This window comes from Peromyscus leucopus, chromosome 8b (genome assembly GCF_004664715.2).
Source record: "Peromyscus leucopus breed LL Stock chromosome 8b, UCI_PerLeu_2.1, whole genome shotgun sequence".
Taxonomy (NCBI): Eukaryota; Metazoa; Chordata; class Mammalia; order Rodentia; family Cricetidae; genus Peromyscus; species Peromyscus leucopus.
In genome coordinates, this window is record NC_051086.1 from 90,727,191 (window position 1) to 90,753,730 (window position 26,540).

The 26,540-nt window shown below is 46.1% G+C and overlaps 1 protein-coding gene across 1 annotated transcript in view; it reads right to left on the bottom strand.

Annotated features, from left to right (window-relative positions):
- The window catches only part of Dhx8 (DEAH-box helicase 8), a 36,614-nt gene extending 12,587 nt beyond the window's left edge, over nucleotides 1-24,027 (bottom strand). The window contains exons 1-17 of the mRNA XM_028882549.2: nucleotides 23,795-24,027; nucleotides 19,853-19,938; nucleotides 19,090-19,162; nucleotides 18,632-18,717; nucleotides 17,566-17,675; nucleotides 16,797-17,204; nucleotides 15,198-15,342; nucleotides 14,903-15,106; nucleotides 14,163-14,250; nucleotides 11,627-11,724; nucleotides 9,898-10,045; nucleotides 6,526-6,707; nucleotides 5,355-5,549; nucleotides 4,886-5,071; nucleotides 4,578-4,788; nucleotides 3,305-3,486; nucleotides 1,390-1,530 (exon numbers count right to left, since the gene is read on the bottom strand). Coding sequence (XP_028738382.1) covers nucleotides 1,390-1,530; nucleotides 3,305-3,486; nucleotides 4,578-4,788; nucleotides 4,886-5,071; nucleotides 5,355-5,549; nucleotides 6,526-6,707; nucleotides 9,898-10,045; nucleotides 11,627-11,724; nucleotides 14,163-14,250; nucleotides 14,903-15,106; nucleotides 15,198-15,342; nucleotides 16,797-17,204; nucleotides 17,566-17,675; nucleotides 18,632-18,717; nucleotides 19,090-19,162; nucleotides 19,853-19,938; nucleotides 23,795-23,942 — 2,691 coding nt within the window. The 5' untranslated portion in view covers nucleotides 23,943-24,027. The remainder of the gene's footprint in view (nucleotides 1-1,389; nucleotides 1,531-3,304; nucleotides 3,487-4,577; nucleotides 4,789-4,885; nucleotides 5,072-5,354; nucleotides 5,550-6,525; nucleotides 6,708-9,897; nucleotides 10,046-11,626; nucleotides 11,725-14,162; nucleotides 14,251-14,902; nucleotides 15,107-15,197; nucleotides 15,343-16,796; nucleotides 17,205-17,565; nucleotides 17,676-18,631; nucleotides 18,718-19,089; nucleotides 19,163-19,852; nucleotides 19,939-23,794) is intronic.
- Nucleotides 24,028-26,540: the final 2,513 nt, after the last annotated feature.

Sequence of the window (26,540 nt, forward strand, 5' to 3'; positions counted from 1 at the left end):
TTTTTAAACAAAAATTGGATTGTTTCATTCATCATATTATATACCAGCAGTTAATTCCACACATACTCTATGGCATGGCTACACTATAGTGGATTAAACCACTTCCCCTTCTGGCTGATCCTGGAGCCATCCTTCCACAAACAGCCATTTTTGTTCTTTGAATATGTACTCAATCATGTCTCTCTAATACGTTCCTAGAAATAGACAGCTAGGTTAAAGAGATTAATTTTTAAAATTTTACATAAGCTGTCACCAAATTTCCCTCAAAAAGGTGACTAGGTAATTAATTTTTTAATATACTTTAGGCAAGAGATTATTTAATAATAATCAGAAAAATAGATAATTATCTCATGAATTACTACTATCTCAGCTATCTGCTGCTAAGTATTTTTAAAAATATGTGCTTGCTGGGTATGGTGGCACACACCTTTAATGCCAGCACTGGGGTGAGGCTAGGAGAGTAGAGGCAGGCAGATCTCTGTGAGTTCAAGGCCATCCATCCTGATCCACCAGCAAGTTTCAGGCCAGCCAAGGCTACATATTGAGACCTTGTCTCCAAAAAAAAAACAAAACAAAACAGACCAAACAAATTGTGTGTGTGTGTATGTGTGTGTGTGTATTCTTGGGGGCTGGAGAGAGAGCTCAGTAGTTAAGAGCACATACTGCTTTTGCAGGGGACCAGTGTTCCCACATTAGGCAGCTCATGACCTTCTATAACGCCTACTCCAGGGATCTGAAACTGTCTTCTGGTCTCCATAGTGTATGCACACATACAAAAAATAAAAATACCTAACACATGTAAGACATCTTTTAAAAAAAAAAACCAAAACTTTGGAATTTATGGGGTAATTTAATTTTGAAATCCCATTCTAAAGATTACAAATACAGGGCTGGGATATAGCTCAATGGTAGAGTGTTTGCCTAATGTATACAGGGCCTAAATTTAATCCTTACACACACACACACACACACACACACACACACACACACACAGTGGCTAGCACACATCATATGAAGCCTTCCCTTATCCCACTAAGTTAATCTTTGAGGACAATAAGGGTTAAAATACAGAACCAAGCTAAGTGTGGTGCCATATGCCTATTATTCCATAATGAGACAGAAGCAAGAGGGTCCCACATCTAAAGCTAGTCTAAGCTATACAGCAAGACCCTGTCTTTTTTTTTTTTTTCTTCCCCAAAACAGGGTCTCTCTTGAAACTTGATATGTAGACCAAGCTGGTCTAGAACTTACAGAGACCCTGGCAAGGCCCTGTCTTGAAACAAACAGGAAAGAAAGGAGGGAGGGAGAGGGACCCACCCAGACCCACAATGAGTCCCAGAAAGACCTTCACCAGGATTTTGAGAAGAGCTTATGACAGATGCAGCCAACCTGAGAAATCGGTGTCACCACAAGCTGGTCGATCCCTGTTTTAGAATTGTAAACTTTCTGCTTCACAAATCCAGGATCAACCACATAGTAGATGCCGTCGATGGTCAGCGACGTCTCCGCGATGTTGGTGGCAATCACGACCTACAGATGAGAAGGATAAAGCCAGAGTGAGCTGAAGCCGGAACAGGTCTCACATTTCCCAGGGATCTGCTGCCATCCCCCTCTAGACACGTGACACTTAATGCCGGCTCAGGTCTCCAGTGTCCAGACGGGAAAGAGCCTCCACCTGAAGGTTCCTTCGGAAGTGGGTGGTGCCTCAGAGGTGTCGAGCAGGAAAGCCAGAGCCAACCTCAGGTGGAATAACGAGCTGTGCATCTCACTGTCCAGAGCAGATGATTACTCTAAGTTTACTCTTCTAGCTCCCTGGGGAAGCACAGGTGTCCTGGAGTGACATGTGCCACTGCAAAATCAGATTTTTCTTTCTCCCACAGGGACATCTAGACTACGAATGGGCCGGGCACATATGTGGACAGGAGGAGGACTGCGTCTTCTCTCCTCATCGTAAAATGAACCAGGAGGCCACAGGAGTTTCAGTGTGTGTGTGCGCGCGCACGCGCGCGCGCAATATCTGTGATCTACGAGATTATGACTCTCAGCCTGGCTCTGCCACTGGTTTTCCACCCAGAGTTTCAGCTCATAAAACACAATTGCTGGGCTGGAGAAATGGCTTAGAGGTTAAGAGCACCGACTGCTCTTCCAGAGGTCCTGAGTTCAATTCCGAGCAACCACATGGTGGCTCACAACCATCTGCAATAAGGTCTGGTGCCCTCTTCTGGTCACACATGCTGTATACATAATAAATAAATAAATCTTAAAACACACACACACACACACACACACACACACACACACACACAATTGCTTAGAAAAATCATTGCTGGGAGGCACCAAAATGTCTCACATCAGACCAGTATCTACTGGCCCTGAAAGGAATTTACCTGCCACACAGCCACAAAGGCCCTGCTTAGAAACAATCCAACCTTGGAGCTAGAGAGATGGTTCAGCCCTAAGAGCACTGGCTGCTCTCCCAGAGGACCTGGGTTCAATTCCCAGCACCCACATGGTGGCTCACATCTGTCTGTAACTCCAGTTCCAGGGCTTCTGACAGCCTTACACAGACATAAATGCAGTCAAAACACCAATGAACATTAAAAAATAAATAAATAGTTAAAAAAAAAAAAAGAAACAAAGAACTAATCCAACCAACAGAAACAGGACAGAGGAAGAACTCACCGTCTGCCCCTCCCAAGTCTGCACCCAGCTATGCAAGGTAGAAGCATGGAGTTATTTTTCCCTGACCCTTCACCCTCCACCTCCTGACAGCACGTGTGTCCTCCCATCTATCTCCACTGCTAGGACTACACTCAGAGAAACAGACACCCCAGTAAAGTGGTAAACAAATGTTCACAGCAGAAGCACTCACGGTATATCCCAAAGTGGAAATAACCTCATGTCTATCAACTAATGAACAATATACAAAATAGAATTCATGCAGGGTCGTGCAGGACGGCTCAGTGGGTAGTCACCTGCCACCAAGCCTGACGACCTGAATGATAGTGGGAGGACAAAACTGAGTCCTGCAAATTGTCCTCTGACCCACACACGTGTCATGACGTGCACATGCCACCATGTCCAGCTGTAAAATCAATTATTCTCGTTTAAAAATGATAAACTCAGACACGGGATAGCTCAGTTGGTAAAGTACGTGTCTCAAAAGTCTGAAGACCTGAGTTTAAGACCCAGAACCCACACAGAAGTGCTAGGCGTGGTGGCCTGTGCTTGTAATGCCGGGGAGGCTGTAGACCCCACGTGACTTCAGAGTATTCAGAACAACCTCCTTTTAGCCCCATGTTACCTTTCTGCTGCCAGGAGGAGCTGGATCAAAGATCCGGGTCTGCATCTCACTGGGGAGGGCAGAGTACACTGGCAAGATGATTAACTCGGGGACGTCAGGGCCCAGGGACTTCATTCTCTCATACAGGATCTCACAAGCAGTATCAATTTCTTCCTGACCAGTCAAGAAAACCAAGATATCACCTAGGAAGAGAACGAAGCATCACTTACTGTCTCTGTGGGGGTGGGGGGTGAGGGTGGGGGGGGGGTGTTCTGTTGTTTCTTCTGTGGTACGGGAGGTAGACTTTAGAGTCTTGGGCATGTCTGCCACTGAGCCACATCCCCGCCCTCTTCTCACTTTGTAAAATTTTGAGACAAGGTCTCACTCAGTTGTCCAGGCAGGCCTTGAACTTGAGATCTCTCTGCCTAGCTGGCTAGCTAGGATTATGAGCCTGCAAGTGGACTTGGATCTGTTTTATTCTGAACTAGAGTTGAAGCATGTTGTCCAGGCTGGCCCTAAAACTCTAGCTCAAGCAATCCTCCTGATTTAGCTCTTGGTAGCTGGACCCACAGGTACAAACCACCAGACTCCGCCGGTGTGTGAATGGCTACAGCGACACCAACAGCACTGCTGCTGTACACACACACACACACACACACACACACACACACACACACACACACACAGAAAATACACACTCACACTATGAGCTCTAGAAACCAAGAGGGCTACGAAGAGAAACCCTGTCTCAATAAAAAAAAAGGGGGAGGGGAGCACTGGAGAGATAGTTCAGCGGTTAAGAGCACTGGCTGCTCTTCCAGAGGTCCTGAGTTCAATTCCCAGCAACCACATGGTGGCTCACAACCATCTGTAATGAGGTCTGGTGCCCTCTTCTGACATGCTGGCAGAACACTGTATATATAATAAATAAATCCTAAAAAAAAAAAAAAAAAAAACCACAAAAATAAATAAACCAAGAGGTTATCATCCATCTACATTTAATTTAGTGCATTTAAACTTTATATCACCTTTTTAACATTTCCATCACCATTCCAAATATGCATGCCTGAGACTTACAAAGAGAACCTGGGTTCAATTCCCAGCAACCACACAACAGTTCACAACTGTCTGTAACTCCAAGATCCAATACCCTCACACAGACATACATGCAGACAAAACACAAATGCACACAAGATAAAAATAAATTTAAAAATAAAAAAAAAAAGGTGTTTTTCTCAAGACTAGCTCACAGTAGGATTTTTGGCCTAAGACAAAAGCCTTCCACTCCCCTCACCTGGTGGCTCTGTTAAATGGATCTGCATGACAGTAATCAGACTGGCATCCAAATAGTCTGTCTCAGGCTCCTTTGTGTACAGTATTTCCACTGGATAGGTTCGACCAGGGATGGTGAAGATGGGTGCTTCATAGAAGTACTGAGAAAACTTCACCGCATCCAAGGTGGCTGAGGTGACAATCAGCTTCATGTCTTGTCGTTTTTGCACTGTCTAAAGGAAAATATAAGGTGGTTTACGAGAAAAGACCATGCAAAATGTCACACGGCACTCAAATCCTACTCCCAGAAACCAGTGTTTATCTACTTACCTTTTTCAACAATCCAAAGAGTACATCTGTGTGGATGGTCCTCTCGTGGGCCTCATCCAACATGATGATGGCATACTGAGTGAGGTCAGGGTCAATCAGGCACTCTCTCAGCAGCATGCCGTCTGTCATATACTTGATGACTGTTTCTGGGCTGGTGCAATCCTCAAATCGAATGGTGTAGCCCACCTACACAAGACAGAAGAAGCAAACGTAAGCACGGAGTCCCTTTGTGAAATCATCAGACTGGCCCTCATACTTCTAATAGAGAGGAAATTAACCAAGATCCCAGTGGTTTCCTCTAGCAAAGACTGCCCTGCCCTGAACTTGACCCTGAATAACTTGATGACAATGAAAACCTCTCTCCTTGGAGAAATCTAAAAACGTAGTAATATTCTCATTTTATAGATCGGTATCTGGGCCTTTCTGTTTTTCTTCTGGAATTCACCCAGCAGCCTCTCCAACCACTTACCTCCTGACCAAGACAACAACCAAACTCCTCTGATACTCTTTTGGCCACGGACATGGCTGCCACTCTTCTGGGCTGGGTACACCCAATCTTGCCCCTCGAAGTGTAGCCTGCCTCTGCCAGGTACTGGGTGATCTGTGTGGTCTTCCCAGATCCTGTCTCTCCAATTACAATTAGGATCTGATTGTCATGCACAGCCTGAAAGCAGCACAATATAAACAGTTATTAAAATTTGCCACAGGGGCTAGAGAGATGGCTCAGCTATAAAGAGCACTGGCTGCTCTTGTAAAGGACCCGAGTGATTCCCGGCAGCCACATGGCACCTCAGTAGTCCCAGTGCCCTCTTCTGACTTCTGCAGGCAGCAGGCATGCACACCATGCAGAGACATACAGGCAGGCAAAACACCAAGCAGGAAGGAGGAATGTTTTTGAGTTTGAGGCCAACCTAGGCTACACAGTAGGTTTTAGGTCAGCCTGGGATATGATAGGGCAAGATGTCTCAAAAAATCACAAGGAAGGGCTGGGAGAATGTTTACCAGCTTGATTCCTAGTACTATGTGGTGGTACATGTCCTTAATTCCAGAACTAAGGCAGGAATATCAGTAGTTCAAGGTCATCCTCAGAAAGTTTGAGGCCAGATGGAAAATACATGAAACCCCATCTTAAAAAAAATATTTTAAAGGCAGGTGTGGTGGTTCACACCTGTAATCACAGCATGGGGAAGGCTGAGGTAAGAGGGTGGATCATCATTATTTCTTTTTTTTTTTTTTCCCAGAGCTGAATCCCCAACCCCCAACATTATTTCAAGGCTAGCCTGGGATACAGAATGAGTTTCTGGTCAGCCTGTGCCATCTAGAATGAAGCCATGCCTAAAAAAATAAAATAAGGAGCCTGTGAGACAGCTCAGTGGCTTAAGGTTCTTTGACACAAGCTTGAGTTTGAACCCATGTAAAGGTTGGAGAAATCCAACCTACAAAATGTCCTCCAACCCCACACATGCCTTCAGGCATGTGCCCAGCCCCTACAGCACACACACACATATATAAGAGCGCACACGTACACACACACACACTGAGGAGACTGGGGTTGTAGCTCAGCAGAACAGTGCTTGGCGGGACTCAAGTTCCAGCACCCAACACACAACACACAGCCCCCGGAGAAACACTGCACCCACCTGCACCAGCTGTTCTTTCAGTTTGTAGATGGGCAGGCTCTCCCTCTGCTCAAGGATTGACATCTGGGTCTTCTTCCCATAAGACGCTTTGTTGCCCCCAAAGGCATGCTTCTTCCACTCAGGAATGTCGTTGGGCATCATCCCAATGCCCCTCATGTTGGCAGCAATCTGCCTGCCCTCCGCTGGAAAGGAAAGCAAACTTGAGTGCCGGCCTCAAGCTACTGCTACATGGCCTTCTTTCCAAGAGCTAGCTCAAGGCTTTCTAATGTACCCAAAGCTGTGACCCATCACCACCTAACTTTACATTTCAGCTCTCCAAAGAAACCTCTGCCCCCTTCACCTTCCCTTGACACCACTACTCCACTCTCTTGGGCTGGAGGTCGTACAGTGTGTGGTGTCTTTCACTTGCTTTAATGTTTTCAAGTTAACCCCAAAATTTGTAGCTTCAATTGGGAGTGAAAGAACGAGCAAGATAAAGAAAATTTTGGGCACTTTCTCAAAAAAAAGCAAAAATGTTATAAATTTGATGGTAAAAACACCCATAAAAATATACTCCAGTCTCATGCCGGGCGGTAGTGGCGCATGCCTTTAATCCTAGCACTCGGGAGGCAGAGGCAGGCGGATCTCTGTGAGTTCGAGGCCAGCCTGGGCTACCAAGTGAGTTCCAGGAAAGGTGCAAAGCTACACAGAGAAACCCTGTCTCGGAAAAAAAAAAAAAAAAAAAAAAAAAAAAAAAAAAAAAAAAAAAACAACTAACAAACAAAAACACTTTCTCACTCTCTCTCCTCTCCCCCACTTACTTCAATCTACACAGCAAATCAGTGAGCTTTGAAAGAGGCCAAAGGAGTCTCACAGGGAGTCTTTCACTAGAGGGTACAAGGGGGAGGGAGTTTGTTCCTAGGGAATGAAGGATTCTATGCACGTGTGCACATGCATACCATTGTGTTGATGTAGGCACACATGTGTATCAATGTGTGAGTATGTGTACACATATGTATGTGCCTGTGGAACCTAGAGGACAACATCAGGGGTCCTTCAGGAGTCATCACTTTTTTTCTCCTGAGACGGGGTCTTTTACTGGTTTGGAACTAGCTAAGTGGGCCCTGCTGGCTGGCCAGCAAGTCTCAGTCACCTGTTTCTGTCCTCCTCCGCCCCCAATGCTGAGACTACAAGCACACAGCACCATGACCAGCTTCATTAACATGGCTCCAGGGCTTGAACGAGTCCAAGTACTGGCAAGGCAAACACTTTACACCTCCCTGGCTCTAGATGATTTTTTTATTATAAAAAAAAAGAAAAATAGAAAAGACTATTTCTACCCCTTAAACGCTAATCCATCTGTTCTCTCCATCTAAACTGTTGTCTAAGCTAGCATAATGCCCCCAAATTCTGTCTACAGCACAGATCCCTCTTCTGAGTACTCCTGATACCCAACTGAGGTGTCTTCCGGCTACCTGAGACACAAGTCCATCACACTTTCCCCACAAACCTGCTTCTTGTCAGTCTCTTATCCCAGAGGTACCATCACTCACTCTGGGGCTCTCATTAGACCTGGAGCTATGTGGACACTCCTACTTCCCATGTGGCCACTCCTACTTCCCATGTGGCCACTCCTACTTCCCCGTCCCCACATTCAACAAGCTACCCTTCTCAAATATATTCCTCTTCTCTGAGAGCACCACGCTCAGGCCACCATCCTCCTCTCAACTATCGTAAAAGCCTGCTACTCCACCTGAAGCATCTACTCTTGCCCTCTCCAACTCCTCCTGCAGAGCCCTTTGATGATTTTTTGGAAATTCAACACTTTTATATTCTATGATGCACTTAGGATTAGCCCAGATACCTAATACCATCTACAAAGCCCTGGCCTGCCAATTCTGCCTCATCCCTCGCCACCAGAACAACACACTAGTCCATCCACACAGACTTCCTAGTGTTTTGTCTACTGCAAAGTTGTTAACACAGGCTTACTCCCTTGCCTTCACATACTCTACAAAACCCTATAAAAGATCAGGTTTTAGCCAGTCATGACAGCTCAAACCTGCAATCCCAATACAAAGAAGGCTGAAGTAGGAGGACTGTTGCAAATTTAGGGCTAGCCTGAGCTACGCAGTTAAGTTTAAAGCCAGCCAGAACTACACAATGAAACTCAGGGCTGGAGAGATAGCCAGTGGTTAGGGGCACTGACTGTTACTGCAGAAGACCCAAGTTGGATTCCTAGCACCCATACGGTGGCTCACAATCATCTGTAACTCCAGTCTGAGTGAACCCAAAGCCCTCTTCTGACCTCCAGGGGCACCAGGCACACACAAGGTGCACAGAGATAACATTCAGGCACAACACACACACACACACACACACACACACACACACACACACACACACACACACACACAGAAAAAAACAAAACAAAACAGGGACTGGAAAGATGGCTGCTCAGCCATTAGGAGAATTCACTGCTCTTGTAGAAGACCCAAGTTCAGCTCCTGGCACCCATATTAGGTGCTTACAACTGCCTGTAACTCTAATTCCAGGAGATCTGTTGCCCCCTTCTGGCCTCCAAGGGCACTTGTATGCACATGGCATGTGTACATACATTCAAACACACATATACATAAAAGACTATACTACTTTTGTGTTCTTTGTTTTTGAGACTGGATCAAATATAGCCCAGATTGTCCCAATGTAGCTGAAGTTGGCCTTGGAACTTTTTTTCCCCCACAAATACAGTTTCTCTGTGTAGCCCTGGCTGTCCTGGAGAACTTGCTCTGTAGACCAGGCTGGCCTTGAACTCAAGAGAGATCCCCTGCCTCTGCCTCCCAAGTGCTGGGATTATAAGCATGGGCAACCTCATCTACGTCATATTATACTCTTTCTTCCCCAGTGCTGGGAACTGGTCCTAGAGCTTCATGCACGCTAGGTAAACAACTACCACTGACTACATCTCCAGCCCTTACACTGCACTACCTTTAGAATACAAGTCCTAAAGTTGTTCAGAAGATGAGGATGCGACCAAGGCCACTGAAACACCTATTTTAAACAACTGTTTAAAAACTAAAGCAGGGCCAGGTGGTGGTGGTGGTGGTGGTGGTGGTGGTGGTGGTGGCGCACGCCTTTAATCCCAGCACTCGGGAGGCAGAGCCAGGTGATCTCTGTGGGTTCAAGGCCAGCCTGGGCTACAGAGCAAGATCCAGGACAGGCACAAAACTACACGGAGAAACTCTGTCTCAAGAAAAAAAAAAAAAAAAAAAATCTATGACTAGGCTCCAATGAAGGCTAAATTTTCACTCTGTGTCTGCAGTACCAAATGTTTCGTATATACACAAAGCCTCAGATTTATTTTTAAAAGAGGTCCACACTCCAGAGTCTTACCATCAGGCAGGGGATCAACCCAGTGTTTGTTGAGTCCCATGGGTATAGAGTCCATCTCAGCTTCCCTCTGGGCCTGCTTCAGTTCCCGCCTTTCCTTGGCCAGGGCACTCTGCATCATGGCTGCTTGGGAGAGGGAGCCATCTGGGTTCTAAAGCAACAGAGGAAGAAGGAGTGTGCACTGAGTACCTAGGAAAAGGTGGGCGGTTAGCTCGGCCTTGTGCTCTTCACTTTAACCCCATCACTTGGAGACAGAGGCGGTTTGAGGGCGGATTGGTTACGTAGTGAGTTTCAGACCAGCCAAGGCAACATGACCGAGACTCTGCCTGAGAATACAGAGAAGGGCAGATGGTTGAACTACTGTCATTTCAAAACGGGAGAAGGAGTAAAGTTCACATCAATGTCTCAGGCTACATGAAAGAAATGGATCATCTGTAACACATACAAATAAAATTAAAAGTCAGTGAAAGAACGTTTAGCTTGAGGAGGAGAACCCTTAGAGAATGAGGACGATGCTACTTTTAAATGCATAAAGGGCAGAAGAAAAGTCGGGAACAAGGTACTGCATAGACAGCTATGATCCTAGAACTGAGAAGGAGGATTCCTGGGAGTTTGTGGCCATCCTTGGATACATAACGAGTACCAAGCTAGCCAGGGTTATGTAGTGAGACCTTGACTCAAAAACAAAAGAAAATCCATGAAAAAGAGAGGAATACTGGGGAGATGTCTCAGTGAGTAAAACACATGCCCCACAAGTGTGAGCCTGAGTTCAGATCTCCAGAGCCCACACAAAGCCAGCATAGCAATGTGTATCTTTATAATCCTAGCATTTCTACAATGAAATCGGAAGTAGAGATTAAAAAAAAAATCCCAAAGTTCAAGGGTCAGCTAACCTGGTGTACTCATCCAAAACAAGGTGGAAGATGAGGACTACCACCTCAGGTTGTCATATAACTTCCATATGAGAACTGTAGTACAGCCACGTGCCTGTACTCACACACATGGATGTGCGTACATGCAAACACGGGGGAGGCGCGGGGGAGGGGGATGGATGGAAAAACATTCTGTATAACCCTAAGAACTAGAATGCAGACCAGTATGAGTGTTTCAGACAGAATTAACAATCAGATTCATCACATGCTTCCTTACAGGTTAGTGAATCACTAACAGTGCAAGCAGCTGAGACCTCATAAGAAGAACACTGACAAACTGTAACAATGGATCACAGCTGGATGTGGGGCTCACATCTGTAATCCCACATTCGGGAGGCAGAGGCAGGTAGAGATCTGAAAGTTCCAGGCCAACCTGGGCTACATAGTTAAGACCTTTTCTCAAAGAACAAACAAACCAACCACCATTAGGAGCATTATATGGACTTGCTGGGCTGGCAGACCTGCCAGATAATCTTTTCCCACACCAAAATGTTTGAGGATTCTGGTTTCCATTCTTGCAGCTCTGCCCTCCAGCACACCAAAGATGCAAGTCCTAAGTCCTCAGCAAAGCAATATGGCAGAGCCAGCTCTTCTGTTTACCTCTGCTTTCTCTCAAAATACAGTAATATATGCAGATGAAGGTGAAACAGGAAAGCAAGAGCCCAGCCCCTCTCCACATACAAGAGAGAGACCCTGGGTACCAGTCAGAAAGCCTGAGTCCTGTTTATGCCGATACTATCTATCACTTCAAGAAAACAAGCTGGTGGGTATTCCAGGTAAAAAAGCCCCATTCTTCTCACCTTAACAATCTTGATGGGGCTCATATCCATGCTTTGCTTTGTGTGCCCTCTCAGGAACGGCGGTTCCTCCTCAACCAGCTCAATTTCAAGATCTTCATCTAAAAGTCCACCAAAACAAATCAGCCATAAACAAGACAGAAATGACCAATCATTTTCATTAAAACAATTCAGGGCTGGGGAGATGATTCAATGGTTAAAGGCACTGGCTGCTCTTCCAGAGGACCCGGGTTCAATTCTCAGTACCTACATGACAGTTCACAACTGTCTGTAACTCCAAGATCTGACACCCTCACACAGACATACACTCAGGCAAAATATCAATGCACATAAAAAACAAAACAAAACACAACAACAACAACCAAAACACACGAATGAACGCATGCAAGCATGCACACACATTCATACGCAGGATGACTCCATGTGTAAAGTCACTTGATGTTCTAAGTTTGATCTCCAGGACCCACTTGGTAAAAGGACAAACCAACTATAGCAAGATGTTCTGTCTATCTTCCACATATGGGCCACGGCACACATGTATGTGCATACACACAAATACATATATACATATACATGCACACAAAACGAATAAGCAAATGTTATTTGGGGGGAGGCGACTTAAAAGAAATAGCTTCCAAAAAGGTGTCAGTAAAGTGAAATTCTACCACAGGGAACTGTGCTCTCCCTCCAGGCGCCACTGCCATTTCCAGGGCATTTCTACTCCAGTCCAAGAACTGGTTAGAACTGCTTTCCAAAGAAGCCAAGCCTATGGGAGAACACTGTCCTGATAGTCCTAGATGGTATTAAGACATCTAATGAATTAATGAATGTTTGCCACCCAACTTCATTATGGAACAATTTTTCCCCCATTTCAGAGACAGTCTCACCAAGTAGCCCAGGCTGGCCTCAAACTTGTAATGGTTCTGCCTCAGCCTTGACTACTAAGGTAACAACTGTGTACCATCACATCTACCTTTTCTACATGTTGAAAAATAAAAGATCTTACACACATACACTAACAGGCTGATTTAGGAACCTCAAAGTAATCTTACTCATAAAGATGAAAAGGGGTTGTAGCTCAGTGATAGTAACTGCTGGTATGCAAGGCCAGATCAATCCCTAGCACCACCAAGAAAAAAAAGTATAGAAAGATGAAGAACCAAAATAATAATAATAATAATAATAATAATAATAATAAATAAATAAAATAAAAAAATAATTAAAAATAAAAAAGATGAAGAACCAGGCTTGATAGCACATGCCTATAAATCCCAGCACTTGAAAGGCAGAAGCAGGAGGATCAGCAGTTGAAGGTCATACTTGGCCACATAGTGAATTACAGGCCAGCCTGGGCTACATGAAACTATGTCAAAAAAGCAAATAATGAGGGATAGAGAGATGGCTCAGCAGTTAAGAGCACTAACTGCTTTTCCAGAGGACCTGGGTTCAGTTCCCAGCACCCACATGGCAGCTCACAACTGTAACTCCAGGATCTGACACCCTCACAGAGACAAGCATGCTGGCAAAACATCAGTGCACATAACAACAACACACACAATCATAAAAACTAAATCATATATAAAATATAATATATAATATATATATATGCATCTAAAGTAAAGTAAAAAATTGGGTATTATGGCACATGACTGTAATCCCAGCATTAGAGAGGCTGAGACAGGAGGATCAAGAGTCCAAGTCACCAGGCTGTGGTGGTGCATACCTTTTATCCCAGCACTAGGGGGACAGAGGCAGGCAGATCTGTGAGTTCAAGGCCAGCCTGGTCTACAGAGTGAGTTTCAGGACAGCCAGGGCTACAGAGTGAAACCCTGTCTCAAAAAAAAAAAAAAAAAAAAAAAAAAGAGAAAAAAAAAAGAGTCCAGTCTAGCCTAGACTACATAATGAGATCCCATGGAAAAAAAGTAAAATGAATAAATAAACAAATTTATATGCAAATTACTCCAAGGCAATGAACCAAATGAAATGTAACTCAAGTGTCAACCTAGATAAACACTGAGGGGCTGGATAGTGGCTGACAGTTAAGAACACTTGTTTCTCTTGTAGAGAAATAGACATGCAGGTTTGATTCCAGCACCACATGGCAGCTCACAACACTGTAGCTCCAGTTCCAGGGAATCTGATTTCTGGTCCTCTGCTGGCCTCCTCAAACACTGCACCTCTGATCTCACAGGTGGTAGGTGGATCTTCGTGAGTTCAAGGCCAGCCTGATCTACCTATCAAGTTCTATGACAGCCAGAGCTACATAATAGAAAGACTCTGCCTCAAAAAAATAAATAAATAATAAAATTTTTAAAATCTTTTCAAAAAAAGGTGCTGGATTCAAACAAAGTAGAATGAATTCCACAGGTACACTGGTTATCTAAACATGTGCTTCTGTCTATCCAGAGGGGGGTGGTGAGCCCCAGGAAACAAGTGACAAATACCCACTCAGCAAAACTACGGAGAGCTCACTCTAGTGACGATTTGACAATCCCCTCCCAGGCCCTCCTCCAGCTAATCCAAGTGGCAGAGTGACTACCTTCTTCATCATCCACCTTAGGGAGAATGCCGGTTTCTTCATCGAAGTCTGGAAACTCTTCCTTGGAAAGCACGTTGGCAGCGATCATCTAGTGAAGAGCAGAAGGCGGCATCTGTAACTAAGATCTGCGCTAGGAGCAAGACTCGGTCCCAGTGTTAACTCCAGGGATCTCACACAAGGAAACCAATCTGTCTTCTCCTGGAACCCAGCATGGAGACACACATCCCATCCCCAGGGAACAGCACAACATGGCCCTAAGGCACGGCCTCAGGGTATCGTGCCCAGGAAGGGTTACCGGGCCTTCCCTTATCGCCACAGCGCCTGGCACACACTGATCACGTGGCACCCAGCCCTACAGTCTCATGTTTAACGCTGTCTCTACCCCACTGGACAGTGAGTCCCCCAAGGGCAGGAACTAAGAAATTCTGTCTTTGCAGGGCCAGTGATACACGGGGCTGGACACACCATCATTCTGAAGCTCACAGGAACGAGGAAAACAACAACCGAGTCAAAATTACAATCTCCACAGGCATGGGAGGCACTAAGGTTCAACTCTGCTCACTTGCTGATCCCACACTGCCACCACTGGTCCTGGTGGACAGATTAAGGGCACTAGGCACACTAGGTGCAATAACTTGGCTCACACAACTACTGAGTGGACAGAGGCCACCACGGGCTGCTGGTCTAGGCCCACACTCCTACCCCCCAGGCTGCATGCTGAATGCCTCTGAGCCCCCAACCTGTTTGATCTCCCACTTCTCTGGGTCAGAGATCCGGGTGAGTCGCTTGCGCTCCAGCGAGTCGTCTTCTACTTCAGGCGCACTGACGAGGGAGAGGTGAGTGGGTCTGTCAGGGTTCCGCATTGACGTCTCTTCGTTGGTCTCCCCGACAAGATTTCGACGTCGATTTGGGTTTAGATCCTCTCCCGATTCTTGATCCACATCCTAGGGCACAATAACAAGGGTGCTGTTCATGCGCTGTCTCTCGACACGCCTGGGCCATCAGCTGTGGACACAGACTAGACATATCACCCACCTTCATGCTCAGGCTGGTCTTGGTCCCAGTGAAGGACAGTACTTTGACCTTCACCCTCTGGCCTTTGCTCACAACATCAGCCACATTGGCCACTCGGCCTTCCCGTCGGAGCTCAGAGATGTGCACCAGGCCTTCCCACCGCTTCCTGAGAGAGAGTCAGACACTTCTGGAACTTGTCAAAACAAACCCTTCCCCTAATACTTCAGCTCCTACTGGGACTGCACAAAACAGTCTTCACAGACTGAGACCTTTGCCCTAGGAGGCAAGGCGGGAAGATCATGAACTGCAGTTCAGCCTGGGATACACAGTAAGTCTGAGGCTCCGAACACTGCTTACAGTGGTGGGACTTTGTCTCAAGAACATGAGGGAGCTGGCCCTGTAGGCAGAGTGTTTGCAGCACATCATGAGGACCTGAGTCTGGATCCCAGCACCACATAAAAAAGCCAGACTGGTATGGTAGCACATGCCTTTCAATCCAGCAGTGGGATCTCTATGAGTTCCAGGGTAGCCAAGACTACATGACACACTGTCTCAAAAGCAAAAGAAGAAAACAGACGCCACAGTGCATGCCTGTAACCCCAGCACGGGGAGGCAGCAACAGGAGGACCCTAGTGCTTGCTGGCCAGCCAGGCTAGCCTAATCAGCACCCCAGGGGTGGTCAGAGACCCTGTCTCAAAAGCTAAGGTAAAAGCTGGGTGTGGGGGTACAGGTCTTGAATACCAGCTCTCAGGAGGCAGAGGCCAGCGGATCTCAAGTTCAAGGTCAGCCAGGTCTATAAGGTGAGTTTCAGGATAGCCAGGGCTACAGAGAAACCCTGTCTCGAAAACCCAAAACAAACAAACAAAGGTAGAGTGCAACTGTGAAGACATCCAGGTCAACACCTGGCTTCCGTGGGCACCCTCATATACAGACACACACACCTGTACACATGAACATGCACACAACACACAAGGAAGGAAGGAAGGAAGGAAGGAAGGAAGGAAGGAAGGAAGGAAGGAAGGAAGGAAAGAGAAGGAAGGGCTTAAGCTCACAAAGCAGCACCAAGAAGTTGGTCCAACAATAAAACTGTCAGCATTACGACTCTCGACTCTCCGGAAGAAAAGACACTGATTGAGGGAAGGAGAGATCAACCCTCAGCTGTCACAATCAGCAGAGAGGGCAGAGCTCCTGAGGCCAGAGGAGGGGACAAATGGCTCTGGGACATTTCAAAATCAACAAAGAATGAGGCAAAGAATGTGGCAGAGAACTTGCCTAGTAGACTCAAGGCCCTAAGTTCAAAGCACAGCATCACAAAAAAACACAACCCCAAAATCAACAAAAAGGCTGGACATTGTGGTACTCACCTCTAATCACAGCAACTGGGAGGCAGAGACAGGTGGATCTCTGTGAGTTCAAGGCCAGCCTGGTCTACATAGAGCAGACAGACTCTATCTCAAAAATAAAATATAATTAAAAAAAATAACAAGAAGCAAAACTTTCCAAGAACCCCTGAATACCTGAATGACTAAAGTGTAATTGTTCATAGCTTCTTTGAATAGGAACACACAGCAGTAAGAGACGTTTTGCCATCACGGACGTGAAAGAGTACCAACTGTTTACCTTAAGCCCTCCAGCTGCACAAAGCACCCAAACTGCATGATGCTGGTCACTTTGCCATTGTAGATGTCCCCAATGGCAGGCTCTTCAGGGGGAGGGCGGTCCACATGCTTATCCCGCCATCTGTCCAGATTCCTCTCCCCATACTTTTCCCGGTCCTTTCGATCTTTGAAGGGACTCTGACTTCTGCTCCTGGACCGGTATCTAGACTTCCCCTTAGTCCTCTCCCGTGTCCTGGAATGTGACCGAGAGCGGGATCGATGTCTCCGCTTATGGTCTCTATCTCTATCTCGCTCTCTGTCTCTGTCTCGGTCTCTATCTCGCTCTCGGTCCTTGTCTCGGTCCCTGTCCCGGTCTCGGTCTCTGTCACGGTCTCGGCTCCGACTCCTCTTCTTCTTCTTCGTCCTGTCCCTAATAAATCAACAAGTACCTGTTTGAAAAATAAATCAACCCAATTTCATCTCTGCATCCCCAAGCACCCAGCACAGTGCCACTGTGTGTAAGCTCGGCACCCTCTAACTGCTGAACTAGACAGAAGTTTCATGACCACCACACCCCACAGGCCAGTAAACTCAGGCCACAGACAGAGTTGGCCTCCCTCAGCTCCAATTTCTAACTTCAGAATATCTTTTTGGCATGGAGCAATGAAAACCCAATCTAGTACACAGCCAGTCAAAAATCCACACACTCGTCCCAGGGTTTGCTTAACAGGTCCATGAAATTCAACTGTCATAGTACACAAATGAACAGGACAAGGACACAAGGAACATACCTGTGCTCAGTGTCTCTTTGTTTCTCTTGGCCTGCTGCACTGGGCATCAAAGCTTCCAGCTCTTTCAAAACATCCACAGCGACTTTCACATCTTCCTCATCCAACATGGTCTGCAAGGTCAGAGACCAACAAAGTAATGAGAAGAAAGAACTCTGCCCACTGTCATATCACTAACCTGCAGAGGTCAGTTCTCTCCTTCCCACATGATGGGGGCCCTGGGATCAAACTCAGGGTGTCAGGCGTGGTGGGGAGCACCTCTACCCACTGAGCCACCTCTCCGGCTCCAGACATCAAAACTTTAAAATCAACGGTCTCCCTGCGTTCCCTTCCTTGCTTCCCGTTTCATTACTTCCCATAGTTCTCACTGCTATCCGCTGTGACACAAACCACTGACCCTCCGTACTGACACTATCCCGGACTCAAGTCAATGGCGTGTTGACAGGTTTCCTTGACCCTCTAAGCAGTATGGCCCAGCAACTACTTACACAGCGCTTCCACTGCACTGGGTGATCTGGAAATGACGTAAACTGTCTGCTTTAATTAATCTGGCCATGATTTAGGTCGGTGGTCTTTCTCCTCAAATCTCTGAGATTAACGGTACTCAGTAAATTCTTTCTAAAATGGACTTTTTTTTTGGGGGGGGGGGACGACAGAGTCTCTTTAGGTAGCCCTGGCTGTCCTGGAACTTGATATGTAAACCATACTGGCTTTGGACTCAGAGATCCTCCTGCTTCTGCCTCCCAAATGCTAGGATTAAAGGGATTCACCAGCATATCTAGCCTAAAATAAAATTTTTACAAGTGGAAACATTTCAATAATTACATCTTTTAATATGTAACAGAGAAAAAATATTCTAATTTTATACCCTGGGCATCTTGGCCAGAATCTTAAGTCGTTTCCTATCCCTCACCACTGCGTCCCCGAGCCCCCAAGCTCATCACCCTTGACCTACTATTCTTGGAAAAACATCATGCAATGGACAAAATTAGAATTCATACAGTCACTAAGGAGATGAGAAGGGACAGAGCACACACTAGGGCAGATATTCCCCAGAGAGCATCCGTACCCGAACTGAAGGGTTGTCTGGTTGGCAAAGGACAGGGAAGAGTTCCTTCAGCTTCTCCTTCTCAGTTTTGGGTTTAACAACTGGATCTTAGTTCATTAAGGAGCATGAAAGGGTTGAGAGAGAGAGAGAGAGAGAGAGAGATTTTTAATATTATTACTGGTTAATAAAATAATTTCAACATTTGAGCTGTAGCAACTGAAAAACAAATAGTATTTTGCTACATATTAATCACATAACTACTAGAAACAATTTAATTGTCTGATGCTAAAGCTGTGAAAGCCTCAATAAGCTCTGTGTCCATAAAGGAAGGGAGGGAGCATGTCAGTCCTCATTTGAATGTCTCAGAATCTAACTTGGGCATTCTTTGCTTAGCAACAGCTGAGAGCAAAGTGCAATGTACAGGGCGGTCACCATCCAGACCCTTCGGGAGGCTCAGCTCAGCTGGGGGCCCTGCTTACCTTTGCTAGTAGAAGGCTTTGCTGGAGGACGCATGGTTTGTATGAGACGCAACAGGTTGCTAATAAGAGAATCCTTTGGAGAAAAGAAGAATCAGACAGACCACGTCAGCTCTGATCAGTGACTGAATCTCGCTGCAGGGAAGTGTGCTCATGCACTTGAGCTGAGCTGCCTAAGGCAAGAAAGCATGGAAGGCCACCCTGGGAAGCTACAGTAATAACTTAGACTAGTGGTTCTCAACCTTTGAGATCAAACAGCCCTTTCACAGGGGTCACCTAAGACCATCAGAAAACACAGATATTTATATTGCAATTCATAACAGTAGCAACATTATGGTTATAAAGTAGCAATGAAAATAATTTTATGGCTGGGGGGGTGTCACTACAACATGAGGTATTGTATTAAAGGGTCACAGTGTTAGGAAGGTTGAGAACCATTGGCTTAGACCATGCCCAGGGACCATTTTATTTCCCATCTTTTAAAACTGCCTCCAAAACCTAGACTCTTGTTCCTGACTTCCTGATTCACAGAACAAGAATGTAAACATCCTCAGAGAATTAACGATGGAAATTCTCCTAGGAAAGCATTACTGGAAATCTGGCTCCCTCACCAGCATGGTACATTACACATTTGATGGCTTATTTAATTGATATGTACAAACTGTCTCCTTCCTATTTGAAAATCCTTTAGTTCTATCAAAATATAAATTCAGTAGCAATACCAAAACAAAAAGGAAAAAAAAAAAACAACTTCAGATATACATACTGTGAATTCTGCACCATTTTTGACCAGGGAAGCCTTAAAAGTATCAAAGGTGGTATTTTTCTCAGCAAGACTGATCACAAATTCAGCTGTAAATGAAAAAAATTTAAAGGAATTAAAAATGGGGACTCCATCCAGAATTTTTTTTTTTTCTTTCGAGACAGGGTATCTCTGTGTAGTTTTGAACCTTTCCTGGAGCTCCTCGCTCTGTAGACCAGGCTGGCCTTGAACTCACAAAGATCCGCCTGCCTCTGCCTCCCGAGTGCTGGGATTAAAGGCATGCGCCACCACCGCCTGGTGAAATTTTTTAAAGTATATTAAAAACTAATCAGATTACCCAAATGTCTTAAAAACTACAATCTACTTGGAGCAAAGGAAAAAAACCTATTTTTTAAAATGGTTATGTGTATAGATGCTGTGGTTTGAAAGAAAATGGCCCCCAAAGGGAGTCGTACTATTAGGAGATGTGGCCTTCTTAGAATACATATAGTCTTGTTGGAGCAACTGTGAGTGTTTCACTCAAGTTGAGTGTAGCATTTCCTGTTAGTGTGCTAAACTTCAATGAGATCTCAAATGCTCAAGATACCACTGAGTGTCTCAGTTCATTTCCTGTTACCTGTGCAAGACATAGAACTCTCAGCTACCTCTCCAGCACCATGGCTGCTTGCAAGCCACCATGTCCCACCATGATGAAATGGACTGAACCTCTGAACTGTAAGCCACCCCATTAAATGTTTTCCTTTGTAAGAGTTGCCGTGGTCATGATGTCTCTTCACAAGAATAGAAACCCTAACTAAGACAGGTGTTTCGCTGGCATGTATGTCTGTATACCACACTCATGCCTGGTGCCTGCAGAAGCCAGAAGAGGGTGCTGATCCTCTGTGACTGGAGTTACAGATGGGGTGAGCCACCACATGGGTGTGGGTGCCAGGAATCTAACCCAGGTCCTCTGGAAGAGTAGCCCCTGCTCTTAACTGCTGAACCATCTCTCCAGCCCCAAGAAACTATTTTTATTTAGTTTTTGAAGCTCAAGAAAAATTTTATTAAGTGTTTAAAAGCAAACAACAGGACAGGCAAGCTGAAATTCCTGGCAGCTGCTAGGAGGGGTAGATGAAAGGCATGCCTTTTAGTGTAGGCACGGAGGTGAGAGAAACAGTGAGAAAGTCCAGAGCACCAGGTTCCCCATAAAAGCAGTGAGTGCTCTTAACCAATGAGCCATATCTCCAGGAAGTAAAATTTTTTAATTAAAAAAAAAGACCAGCATGGGGGCTGAAGAGATGGCTCAACAATTAAACAGTACATCCTCTGCTTGCAGAAGACCTCACTTCAGTTCCCAGCACCCACATAAGGAGGCTCACAACTGCTCGTAATTCCAGTTCTAGGGGGGATCCAACACACATGTGCACATACCCACCCAAGCATACAATACATAGTTAAAAATAAATCTTTGAAAAAATGTACTAGCATGTATTTATTGTACATGTTTTTGAGACAGAGTCACCCCTGATTCACATACACACCCAAGCTACCCTCAGATTCTCTAATATGACTCTGGAATTACTAGTCATCCAGCCTCCACATCCCAAGGCCTGAGGCATCCCAGCTGCCATTAACTTTTTTATTTATTTATTTATTTATTTATTTATTTATTTATTTATTTATTTATTTATTTTTTGGGGACAGGGTTTCTCCGTGTAGTTTTGGAGCCTGTCCTGGATCTCGCTCTGTAGACCAGGATGGCCTCAAACTCACAGAGATCCGCCTGGCTCTGCCTCCACCACCCAGCGATGCCATTAACTTTTGATGACATTCAGAAAAAGCCGCCAAATACCACCCAACTATATGGGAATAGCTTACAAATAATTACAAGTTAATAAGAATGCCTATAGTTGCCGAGCGGTGGTAGTGAATGCCTTTAATCCCAGCACTAAGAAGGCAGAGGCAGGTGGATCTCTTTGAGCTCAAGGCCAGCCTAGTTAACAAATTGAGTTTCAGGATAGGCAGAGCTGTAATACAGAGAAACCCTGTCTCGAAAAACAAAAACAAAGAAAACAAAGAATGCCTATAGTTAATATAGTTTGACGCTTGTCTGTCAAGCACTGTTACTTCCAATATTTTTATAACAACCTAAGTAGGCTGTTGCTATTGTCTTGATGCTTGAAATAGCATCCTACACAATAAATGATGAAGCCAGGGCTGGAACCCAGACAATGCTGACTTCAACCAAGTTATTTAGAGAAAGGCAGAGAAAAATGAATCATACTTAGCACACTACACTCAAAGAGCTAATCTCAAAGCTGGCAGCAGTACATTCCCACTGACAGATTCACGGTGGAGCTCAAAGTGTGCAGATTTTTTATTCCAGATTAGGGATGCTAAATCTGTACAAAATAGGTACACTTGACTGGGAGAAAGTGTGACCTGACACATACTGGCTGTGGGACAGCTTAGGCGCCATCTGCTAACCTAGGAAAAGAGGTAACATTCCATTACCGGTAAGAAAACAGTTCACTTGAAGTCCTAAATCTGACTTCTGTGGCCCCTTGGGGCTTGTTTTGTTGATGTGGTTTGTTTATTATTTATTTTGGTGGTGCTGGAGATGGACCCATAGCCCATGTATGTACTCTACCAATTCCCAGCTCCCCCTGACCTCTCTTGTAACATTCCCCTTCCCTGGAGTCCTCCACATGAAATGACTTCACATGTTCATTTAAAAAGCTGTCTTCGTCAGGCGGTAGTGGCGCACGCCTTCATCCCAGCACTCAGGAAGCAGAGGCAGGCGGATCTCTGTGAGTTCAGGGCCAGCCTGGTCTACAGAGTGAGTTGCGGGGGAGTGGGCGGTAAAGCACCGGCTGCTCTTCCAAAAGACCTTGGTTTGAGTCCCAGAACCCATCATGGCAGCTCACAACAATTTGTAACGACAGTTTCAAGGCATCAAAGCCCTCTGTGGGCACCATGCATGCAGCTGATACACAGACACAGTCAAACATGCAGACAAAACACTCATGCACATAAATAAAATACTTGGGGCTGGAGAGCCAGCTCACAGGTGAATAGCCCTGGCTGCTCTTCCAGAGGACTCAGGTTCTATTCCCAACACCCACAAGTTGGCCCACAGCTGTCTGTAATTCTAGTCCCAGGGAATCTGAAACCCTCTTCTGGCCTCTGCAGGCCTCAGGCAACCACATGATGCACAGACACACATGCAGACAAAACACCCATACACATAAACGGAAAATAAAGGGAAAAAATGCTTAAAAATAAAAAAACAGGTGACACTTTCACTCATGTTTCTACCACCAGTCTCTAAATCTTGCCTCCATCTACAACCATTTTCTCCTGGGACAACAAATGAAACAACCCTGTCCCTAGCAAATGGAATTGATCCCCACACGCCCCTGACTCACAAACACGCCCTCTCATTTTCAAAAGGACTCCCTTCTACGTATGTATGATCTGGGTCCCTAGGCATAGTTTGCCCCCTGAACAATGACTGGTGTTTGATAGAATATGTGACTAGTCAAAAACACAGCTCACAGCACAGATGCTGACCACCGCTTCAGGGTAGCGAAGATCAAACAAGATAATACAGATGAAGAACTACCCATAACAGTATCTCGTGAGCTTCTAGAAAATACGGCCATAATCACCATCCTCACATCATCTTTGCGGGGGCTGCTGCTGCTGCTGCTATGGTTAACGCCGTTAAAGCACCCAGAACTGAAAAGCAAAAAAACCAAGCGGAGATGGTAGCCCCAGCCTCCATTGGCAGCTCTGAGAAACGATTTCTAACAGCTCGGTCTGGAGGGCTCTCAAGCAGGGGCCCCTGTTGCAGGTTCCCGGAGCCCAAGTCGCGATGACACACACACACTGGCCCAGGAACCACTCTTCTCCGGCCTCCCCCGACCCCAACCTGAAGGGCCGTAGGGACCTCCTTCAGCTCACCCAGATCCTTGTCGTTGATGCCCAAGTGATTGTCCAGCTCCGTGCAAACTTTCGACACCAAAGACAGGTACTCGAGCTTAGCGAGCTCTTCCGCGGGGCCGGGCTCCGAGCCCATTAGGACCCCGGCAGTAGCCACGGCCACAGCCATGGCTACAACTTCCCTTCAGCCTCCTTCCGGCCGGCCAGAACGCGAACTACGGCTTCCACTTCCGGGTCGGCGCACGTCTCTTTTGTTTACGGTGACTCGAAGAACGTCGATGGCAGCAGTATGCACCAGCGAGATCAGGCAGGAAGTCCTCGTCGAAGGGCCAGACGCTCCGAGTAACGCTGTACGTCGCATGGCGCCCTCTATCGGGCGAAAGGACGCTCCCCGCCCTTAGGTTCCTTAACGTTCACGCTCCGCGCGCTTCCGCACTACGTCAGCAGAGGGCGACCGCGGCCTGTGCAAGGGGCCCCTCGAAGACTCACGACGGAACAGTCCACGCCTGCGCATTAGAATCTTGGGGGGGGGGGGGGGGCAAACTGAGACTCTCTGGAAAAAGTAAAATTGACGTGTATAGTCCCTGATCGGCTCAGTTTGTGCCCTCTTGTCGTCAAGAAATCTCAAATGACGCTCACACCAGACGATGATGAATTCTGGCTTCTCTTCTGTAAACTGGATAACACGGTCTAAGTGGCTTAGGTAAAGACTTTATGCAAAGAGGCTGACCCAGAGTAGGCACACTGCAAATGGTAGTTGCTAGTATACCCCAAAGCTGAGACAGTGTCCCAGAAAAGCTGGTCTCAGCACTCCTGTTGCCAATACCCTCAGTCCTCTCAGAACCTATTCCCTTAAGTGTCAGCTGTTCGGTGAACATCAAATCAGGTGTCCCAACTCTTAGTTTTCCCTTTGGCAGAGCCTTACAGCGGGAGTGAAGGGTTTCACGTATCACAATACTCTGTGTGTGAGAAATAAGGAAACCCCTCCCCCAAAGTGAACAGTCCTCCCATCAATCAAAAGAAAGAAAATGAGTCCCCTCTGCTACTTTTCGCTGCGACTCCGTTGCACTATTGTGTCTTTGAGCTCTCTCCAGCACCTCAATTGATGAGTAAAGAATTGCAGGCAAGCTGGGCACGGTGGTGCGCTCCTTGATCCGGGCTCTTGAGAAGCAGAAGCAGGCCAGTCTCCGAGAGTTGGAGGCCTGCCAGAGCTACATAGTGAGACAGGCAGAGGAACACCCAGAGCAGTGGAGCTTCCAACAGCTCATACTTCCAGGCTCCCAAGGACTTAGTACTATGCCCTCTGAGTTCCTGGTGCCCTTCCCTTTTCTTCCTCCTTTCCCCCCATGGATAGAATGGGAAAGCCTGCCCTTGGTGGCATGCTCACCTGCCAGCATGGAGTTGAGATTTCGGGAGCCTACCCTACTTGACCCTCTCCTTTTTCTGCACCTATTTGTTACTAAAACTTCATATTTCTGTCGAGCTGCACTTTTAACATTTCACAGGAAGCAGGGGAGATAGGGAGCTGGGTTTTGTTTAGTTGGTTGGTTTTGGTTGGTTTTTCGAGACAGGGTTTCTCTGTGTAGCCTTGGCTGTTCTGGAACTCACTCTGTAGACCAGGCTAGCCTCTGCCTCCCATGGGATTAAAGGTGTGTGCCACCACAGTCAAGCAGAAAACTATTTTAAAAGCTCTGTCAGGGGCTGGAGAGATGGCTCAGAGATTAAGAGCACCAACTGCTCTTCCAGAGGTCCTGAGTTCAATTCCCAGCACCCACATGGTGGCTCACAACCATCTGTAATGAGATCTGGCATCCTCTTCTGTATACATAATAAATAAATAATTCTTTTTTTAAAAAAAAGCTCTGTCAGAAAAGACTCTAAGCTGGGTGTGTTGGCACATGCCTTTAATCTCAGCACTCAGGAAGCAGAGGCAGGCGGATCTCTGTGAGTTTGAAGCCAGCCTGGTCTATGTAGTGAGTTCCAGAACAGCCAGAGCTAAGAGAAAAGACTCTATATACCAGGTGTGATCCATGTCTGACAAATCCCAGAACTTTGCAGGAGACAGGGGCAGCATGAGTTGAAGGGCAAGCCTTGGCTACATGGGGAGTTTGAAGCCAGCCTGAGCTGCATGGCAAGAAAACCCCTTTTGCTGGGCAGTGGTGATATCGCACGCCTTTAACCCCAGCACTCGAGAGACAGATCCAGGTAGATCTCTGTGAGTTTGAGACTAGCCTGGTCTACCGAGCAAGATCTGAGACAGGCACCAAAACTACACAGAGAAACCCTGTCTGGGGTGGGGGGGGGGAGAAGAAGAGGAGGAGGAGAAGAAAGAAGAAGGAAAGACCCTATCAACAAACAAACAAAAGGGTTATAGAATCATAACATGTCATCATAATAAATACTGTAGGAGCTTTTAGAATTGCTTGGGAAATGTTGCATGTATGTCTCAACAGTAAATACAAACAGACAGATGTATTTCATTTTATTTTGAGGATTGGGGGTTGTAGCTCAGTTGGTAGTCAGCATGCAGGAAGCCCTGAGTTCAGTCCCCAGCAATATATAAAAGCAGGCAAGGCAAAGCTGGAGAGAAACCCTATATAAAGCCTGCCTCCAGCTCACCTCTTTGCAGCTTGTCTCGCAAGCAGGGCAGCCACCTGCCCGTGTCTTTCCCAATAAATCTCTTGTGTGAGGTTTGGTGTGTGATGTGACTTTGTGGTGTTCCTTGGCTCCAGATTGCCAGACTACTTTTCCCCTCAGAGCTGTGACA